This window comes from Physcomitrium patens, chromosome 19 (assembly GCF_059467195.1).
Source record: "Physcomitrium patens ecotype Gransden chromosome 19, ASM5946719v1, whole genome shotgun sequence".
Lineage (NCBI taxonomy): Eukaryota > Viridiplantae > Streptophyta > Bryopsida > Funariales > Funariaceae > Physcomitrium > Physcomitrium patens.
In genome coordinates, this window is record NC_143428.1 from 15,673,579 (window position 1) to 15,682,128 (window position 8,550).

General features: G+C 33.8%; 1 protein-coding gene across 2 annotated transcripts; it reads right to left on the reverse strand.

Annotated features, from left to right (window-relative positions):
* Nucleotides 1–975: 975 nt before the first annotated feature.
* On the reverse strand, nucleotides 976–4,156 carry LOC112272669 (outer envelope pore protein 16-4, chloroplastic). Of its 2 annotated transcripts, XM_024500650.3 has the most exons (7): nucleotides 3,608–4,156; nucleotides 2,860–2,903; nucleotides 2,399–2,450; nucleotides 2,227–2,258; nucleotides 1,918–1,951; nucleotides 1,704–1,771; nucleotides 976–1,439 (listed from the first exon to the last, which is right to left on the reverse strand). In XM_024500650.3, exons 1-7 carry the CDS (start codon nucleotides 3,663–3,665, stop codon nucleotides 1,284–1,286), a joined length of 444 nt encoding a protein of 147 aa, XP_024356418.1. In that variant the 5' UTR covers nucleotides 3,666–4,156; the 3' UTR covers nucleotides 976–1,283. The 2 variants fall into 2 exon arrangements, with proteins under 2 accessions (XP_024356418.1, XP_024356419.1); XM_024500651.3 differs by lacking the exon at nucleotides 2,860–2,903 and having other exon boundaries at nucleotides 3,643–4,156.
* Nucleotides 4,157–8,550: the final 4,394 nt, after the last annotated feature.

An 8,550-nucleotide genomic window follows, 5' to 3' on the forward strand; every position in this document is an offset into this window, starting at 1 on the left:
TAAATTACTTAAGAAAATTGCTTAATTATCTTGAAGTTGTTTTCATACAAAATTGTACCAAATATACTATTACAATGAACTAAAGCAATTACATTAAAAAAATATTGAAACACTTCAATATATAAGAATGCAAGCCTATTAGTACCCCACGTAAAAGCCACCTTGAAGATTGATGAAGCTATGTGAAAAAGAATTTGCAAAAGTAGTTTTTAAAAAATCTATACATTGTTTTTTATTAGTTCATACATATCTAGATGTACAACAATTTCGTCAATTTTATTTTTGTATTTCTATTTAATTCAAGATTTTATATTTTTCAAGTACTTAAAACTTCTAATAATCATTTTCATGCTTATTTATTTTTCAAATATATTTTTGATTTTGATTATGATTTTTTAAAAATACATATAAATAAATTTATATTTTTATTTGTCTTTTAAATATTTTATATAAATTTATGCTTGTATCATAATTTAAGTTGAATTGTCTTAATTTTGCGTATTAATTGGATTATCTTAATATAATAGATTATATTGCATAACAATATTGTTCTAATTTAACGTGTGCTACTTTATCTAAGAATGTTTTCTTGTTACTTTTTAGACAGTAAATTAATACATGCAAGTATTTTATTTTTAAGTTCCAACAAGGGTGCCCACTACTTCGCACCTGTAAAAAACATATGTAAGTTCTCGTGAGGTTGCAATGTTTTAGAACATATCGGAAGGCTGCAGGCATCGACCTCACTCAAGAACGGACTTCGCATGCCAACCATCTTCAGAGCAGGTAAAAGTTCACAAAGGATTGCAAAAACGTCCGAGGATTAGAACTTAGGATTTCACATTATTTATATAGACAGATAATGGAAATACAGTAATAATTTCTTTGCTTGCTTCTTGTTACACTCCGTTCTAGTTGTTGATGGGAAAAGAACATAACAAAATAAGAAAATCATATAAAAAAAGACACAAAAAGTAGTTAGTCATGTTGATAACTATTAAAGTGCATAGGAGATTCTCACAACGGAAAGAAATGTTTTGCCACTACTGGAGTTTCTTACAATACGAGGGTCCAAGATAAGCTCTGTTTAACAATTACTCAAGTATTAGCTCCGTTTAACAGCTAATGTACTACTTACAGCCAGATCCTATCAACTAGTAACCGTCCTGGTAAGCACAAAATCAAACATCTTAGAGGTCGTCGAGACACCGCGCTTCAGGGGGAATGAGTAGTACTGCTTAGTTTGTGTTGCAATGAAATACACAAGGTCCGAAATTCTACATTCATATACCAGTAGGCGGATACTGAGCAGGCCGAAGAAAATCTCCAGCAGTTGCAATTGCAGATACAAGAACTGAAGTGCCTAGCATTTTTGTAACATTCCCAGTTCGAGCTGACACAAAAGCTCCAGTTATAGCCCCCGATATACTTGCATTCACCTGCCATCATAAAACACAAACTTAATACTAGTAGCTACATGAATGATCAGATGTTTCGCAAATTGGTCTAGAATGAAGCAGATAAAAAAAATTGACAGCATGCATCATTGAAATAGTTTCGCTCATGATCATTTAACCTCTTTGGATGGAACTGATCTATGTTATATGTGAGCTTGTGAATCACTAATATTCTCAAACATCTAACCTGGTGCAAAACTCTCCCTCTATATGTTAACTACAATACCAAGAGAAACAGAAACCTACCCAATCTTTTTTATTTCTAACGGATTCAACTCCACAGTTGAGTCCCAAATATGCACCTGCAAAACAACCTTGACCATCCACCCTGACCATTATCAGGTTGTAGTTGAAATATTTTCATTGAAAATACAATAAGAGACAGTTTAAGTCATATGAAACAGAGAAAACAATTAAAGCATATGTCTAAACAAGGAGACATTATAATTAAAAGACTTACCCCATCCCAGACCATTCCTCGTTATCGACTTCGCCTGTGGAAAAAGAAGGCCATCAACTATCGGCAACAGCCTGTTTACAACTGAAAATCACACCTACATTCATGAGACACACCTAATAGGATACCTAAGTTCTACATGCACGATGTCCAGAAAGCTGCTCACATGCCCTAATATTCAGTGAAATACATACAATCAAAGAGAAAAATTCAACGTCCTTTGAGGTCGACCTCCACTTTTAGAAAGTGCATGTTCGTCAATGACTCCACCAGAATGCAAAAGAATATTTTGAGATCAAATGGTCCACTCACCACGTACAAAGCCCGCGATGCTCCGAGATGACCTGAGCCAGATCATAATCACACATTCCTTGTGAATCACTCATAATTACGAGAGAAGTTCAAAAACTATCACAACAAAAACGATCCAATAAAATGAAAGATACTGAAATAATTTGTAAACTTTGACAGGTCGACAATGCACCTTCTTTAACAGCATCATAGGATCCCATAAACATTCCCCAAGCAACTCCTGCCTGCAATGTGCACGCTGAACTATCAGTACTTGAACCCATAAGTGTTGGAAAGCGTCTACGTATCCTACCTATCTAGTTATGCAAACACATTGTACGTTCAGCAAAAAATACCACTTCAGAAGCATGACACATGGATTGTAAACATGCGGGTCAAAGGTAGACAATTGGCATCGTCAACAGACATTAAAAGTTCTACCGAATTGATGAGAGAAATTTGGTCCACAGTACTAGGCCAATGCATGCGTCACTCAATATGAACAAAAAACATATCCACAGAGGAGATCCAAAAAAGATCGTATCAAAGGCATCTACATTCCCCATTTACATCTCCGTCTGTTCTTAACACTTGTGCTGAGTTCTTACATCAGGCTCAAAGCATCAAACATCAGCTATTGAAGTGAAGAGTTACCTTTAGAGGAGGGGACAAAGGACTGTTCAGAATGCAGTAACAATCTGAGACACCCCACAACTAAGCCGATTGAAGATCGGTGACCAGGCACACAAACCGATCCAACGACGAACAAGCCTTGGTCTCTGTTCCCACTCCGAGATGTAGAAATTTGGAAAGTGAAACTATCCTATATAATCATCACATCTAAAACCTGAACCAGTTTCAAAAGTACAAAGATGTTCTACCAGTCATCAATCTGGGATCGATTACCATCCTTACTAATCTAAACTCAAACAAGCCTCAGGCCCTCTTCACGAAGTGCTGACCTCTCCAGTAATACTGTGAATGCTCGCTCAATTGAGCATATGAACAAGCATACAATAGATCAGTGCACAACAGCCTAAACCTATGACTAATGATCCTCAAAGTGCATAAGAGAATAAGAGGACGAAAACAAACCCTGAACTCAACTGTTCGACGCAAACCCTAATCTGTCTCACTAAAACCAATCACACCTTGTTACTTCCCTCACTCGCAGGAAAGCAGAAAAAGAGGGGTTAATATGACATGTAATAAGGCCTTTCCTAACGCCAAGAACCGGCAACCAAGCTCAAACTCACAACTACCCTCTCCTCACCTGAAACAATATTCCTACATCTAAAGCTATCCTGAAAGCTAAGCAATACTTGTGAAATGCCCAAGAGATAGGAATAGAGGAACAGAGTCACAATTACTTAGCGAGTGCAGGGATCGCAGAGATACGTACTAAAGAGGTGATCACATAAGAATAGAAGAATGTACCATGCCGATGCGAACAAAGCCATCAACAGCGCGGGAGACGCACGGCGGGCCTGCTTCGTAGATGTCGCGAGCGTCCATGTGGCCAGCCACAGATGACATAAAAGCTACACAAGATAGGATAGAACACTTTACAATTCCTGAATTCCAATCAATCAGATTTGTACGCCACGAACACTCGCACGACAGTAAAAAATCTACAACCGCACTAACATGGAATAGAATAGAACAACGTCAGGAGTAGCGCATTTGGAAGACTTGAAAAAGCTCCAGAACTAAGATCATTGTTCACATAATGATGCGCATAAAACCCCAGTTAACCCTTGTCATCATGAGCTCTAGAAGATCATAGGTATTCGCCGGGAAGCCAGAATAGATGGGAGAGAACTTGGGATCGAATTGTCACGAGCAGCCAGAGTAAGGATCGCGTTCTCTGGAGGATTAGAAGCTATCGTCCTCCATCTCTGGCGTGGACCATCCGCATCTCAGTGCGTCAGAGAACAACTTGACGCTCAGTGGAACAGACCCACAGCCGGGTGGGGGGCAGGGGGGGTTTCAGGGCCAGGGGGACAGCTCGAGGACTTAATAATGCTGGATGAATTAACAAACGAATGAAAGAGGACGTCCATCTCGATCGCCAGTTCCACCAAAGCTTGAGATCCCGTGGCATATGGGCAGGCCCCCTTATATTCGGAATTTGCCGAAAACATTTAAATCAAGTTATTTTCGGAAATGTGACTATATTTTTGGAATTTACAAAATAAGAGCGATTGCTCTATATTCAAATTATAAGAAGCTTTTTCAAACTATTTTGCATGCAAAATGCTTTTTAGAAAGAAATTTGTTAGAACAATTTAAAATACATATTTCTTATATTCCAAAATAAAGAAAATTAATTGAATTTTTCAGTATTTAAAAATTAGAAAAAATTCTATAACATAAATACATTAAAAAGAAAAACTAATTACTAACTATTGCCTAAGCTTATTACTTAAATTCTTAAAAACTTATATAAATAAGCCTACTACTGCTTTGTATGAAAGACTTTGCATTTGACTTTCATTTTGTGTAAACTTCCCATCTATGAGTTAAAGCAACTTTAAGTTGGCTTCAAGAAGTATTGCAATTGATTTGCAGTGCCTTATATTGAATTGTTTCAATACCACCTCAATGCATTTATTTTGGCTCATTATAATGTTGTAATTAATATATTTTTTTACAAATTCTATACCAAAAAAATAGTACAACTCTTCCAAATCACTCATCTTACATTCATTAATTAATATGGCCTTTATTGACAAAAAATAACTTTGAAGTCACAATACATAATATAAATAAGATTACATACAAATGGAGTATGGAGTAAGATGACTTTCACTTCTAAAATCTATTATTTATAGGTAGTGATTGTTGCTCTTAACAACTATTTCCATCCTTTGACTTTTACATCTATTTAAGAATATATCAAAATTATCTTTTCATATCTTATTAATTATGAAGATCACCTTTGGCGTATCTTTTATGCTCTTAGGATCTTTTTGCCAATTCATTTACTTCAAGGATATCCTATAGTATATACTTTATACTCTTACTTAATCTTTGAATATTTTCTAGTTGATTTTTTATCTTCTTAATTAGACTCTTAGCTCTTAACCTCATCTCTTATTCATAGGATATTTTTTCACATATCAAAAATCCATCCTTTGATTATAATAACTTATTTAAGATAATATCTTCTACAAGATAATTTAATCTATTTTTATTTTTATTTTTATTTATTTATTTTAACACTTTCACTTTGCTATTAATTAAAGATTTTTAATCTTAATACTTTTGTGAATATGTGATGTCTATCTTTTACAAGTGCATTTGTTAACAAATCAAGAAGAATTTCTTCAATTGTACAATATTTCATATCAATTAATCCTATTTTAATCCTCTTTCTTATAAAGTGATGTTGAATGTCAATGTGCTTGATTCTTTAATAATGCTTTGGATTTTTTTAAATAGAAGATATCTTTGATTGTTATACTTCATTGGAATTGCTTCCATTTTCATTATTTGTGAGAGACATACAACTGAAGAAGGTCCTAGAAGGTTCTAGAAGATTTCAAAAGATTCTAGAAGGTACCAGTAGGTTTTAAGAAGGCTCTTGAAGGTTCTAGGAGGTTCCAATAGATTCTAAGAAAGTTCTAGAATGTCATAGGAGGTCCTAGAAGGTTCTAAGAAGCTTTAGATAATTTAGGAAGTTGCTAAAGAAAGATCTTAGGCTTACTTTGTTCTCAAGCCTCATAGAAACTTCTCAAGAAGCTTCTTAGGACTTAGTATATATAGGAGTCAATGGTGAGGGGATCCTTAGTCTCGACAACTCACTTCTTATGGTCTAACTAGGTTTTTTTTGCCTTGTATCTAGTTATTATTCTAATGTCGAGCTAACTCTATTTCTTAGTTTCAAATCCTTGTCTTGTATATGGTCCCTAATAGTTTATCTAGACTCACATAAAACAATATTAGGAAGTTGGTCTTTCTTGACAAAGAGTAGATTGTCCCTCTTTTTGAAAGTGCTATAGCATTCTAGAGATTGCGGATTACCTTCTCTTAGACTAATATTGTTCTTTTTTTAATATTCTTTTGGTTTCTTTTCTTTATATCATAGATTTTCTTTTTCTTTTTCTTTTTCTTTTTCTTTTCTTTTCTTTTAAAGGTGTATATTTTTCTAATTTTCTATGGCAAAAGGTAAAAAAATCAATATAACAAAATCAAAAGAGATCAAGTTAGATTCTATTATTAATACTCTTGAAGTATTGAAGATTAAGACATAGACTTTATTGAAGCAGAATGAAGAACTATATACGACCATACATAATGGTCAAGGACCTGGAGTGCCTCAACCATGACATCAAATTGTAATAGATGTTTTAAATTCTTAAACGACTATGTCTACTTCAAACATGGCAGATGCATCCACTCAAAGCAATGATTTGACAATAATAACAACAAAAAAACCAAAGATCAATCTTCCAAAAAAATTCATTGGTATCCACTCAAAATTTTGTAGCTTTGTAAACTAAGTATGACTAATCACCTTACTTCAATGTCAACAATATTCCATTGAAGTATCTTGTGTTGGTTTGGTTGGAACCTTGTTCTCGGGTCAAGCTTTATCTTAGTTTGCTCCATTATTTGAAAAAAATTCTCTTATATTACACAATTTTGAAGAATTTTTGGCAGCATTTGCAGAAGTATTTAGTGAATATGATAAGATTCATTAATCAAAAACTAAAATTCAAAGCCTTTGAGAATAACGTACTTTGCATCAATATATGCCTCAGATTTTTGACAATTAGCATGTGATATAAATTGGAGAGAAGACGCATTGATGAGCCAATTTCATTGGAGATTAAAAAACAATGTCAAGGACTTATTATTATATATGCCAGATCCTCTAACACTCAATGAAGCCATTAGTCAAGCTATGAAGTGTGATAACCATTTATTTCAATAATGACAAGCTAAATGTTCTTCAATTACATCACATATATACACCAACTATTTTGCAGCTTCTTCACCATCCAATTCTAATAAGCAGTTGGAAGCAAAAGATATGCAAATTGATGCAATTTGCTTCAAACTTCTTTTTAAGTAAGATAAAAAGCACCAAAGGGAACTTAGCCTAAGCTTATACTGTAAAAAACCTGGCCATAAGATTAATGATTGTTCAAAGAAATGTCAGTGTACATATCAAATGAGGAGTATGACTACATCATCAAAAGCATTGTAAAAAAATAAGGATGTCCATCTATAATAAGGACTGTGTGGCTAGATTCTTTATTATCACAAATCAAAAAAGATCATATACTCTCTACCAATCCTTCTCGTCATTTTATTATATTTATATAATAAGGAGTCACAAAACTAGATTGTCATACATTACTTGACTCAAGAGCCTCTGCATGTTTTATTAACAAAGAATTTTCTAGATCATACAAAATCTGTACGATCAAAAAATACAAAGGCATATACATAGATGTAATAGATGGTCAATCTTTATCCTCTAGAGACATCACTCATGAAATGATTTGATTTGAAATAACCTTTGACATCTATAGCAGCCAAGTAGTATTCAATGTCATTAGCTCACCATCAAGTCCAATCATTTTAGGATTCTCATGGCTTGAAAAATACAATCCACAACTAGATTAGATATCACAAAAGTTAGAATTTCTTCTAATAGATCATAGAACTCACAGATCTATGAAAAAGCTTCTAACACCCAACAAGCCAAAATTTAAACAACATTTATTTTTTGAAGCTAAAACATTTATGAGGGCAACCAAACAAGGTACTATGTTTGCTATCTATGAATATATATAATCAAAACCTGTGGTTGCTACAACAACAATTCTATGGGCGTGTAAAGATTTTATAGATATATTTGAAAAGAAAAATGTGAATATCTTGCCTAAGCATCGTCCTCACGATTGTGCAATTAACCTTCAAAAAGGTCTTCAACCACCATTTGGACCCATCTATAATTTATACCAGAATGAGCTTGTAACTTTAAAAGAATATATTGAAGAAAATCTGGCTAAGAATTTTATTTGACATTCCAAGTCACTAGCTAGTACTTCAATATTATTTGTGAAGAAGAAAGATGGATCCTTATAAATGTGTGTCAATTATTGTGGTCTTAATAAAATGACAATAAAGAATCAATATCCATTGCCATTGATATCAGGACTTCTTGATCAACTTAGCCAAAGAAAGATCTTTACAAAGATTAATCTATGAGCCGCTGTCGTAATACGTGAAGTCTGGCTTGAGAATGCTTCGGGCACCTGGCTGTGGAAAGAAGAATGGAAATTATAATAACAAAATCCTAATTCTAATAGAATATTAATAATACTCTAA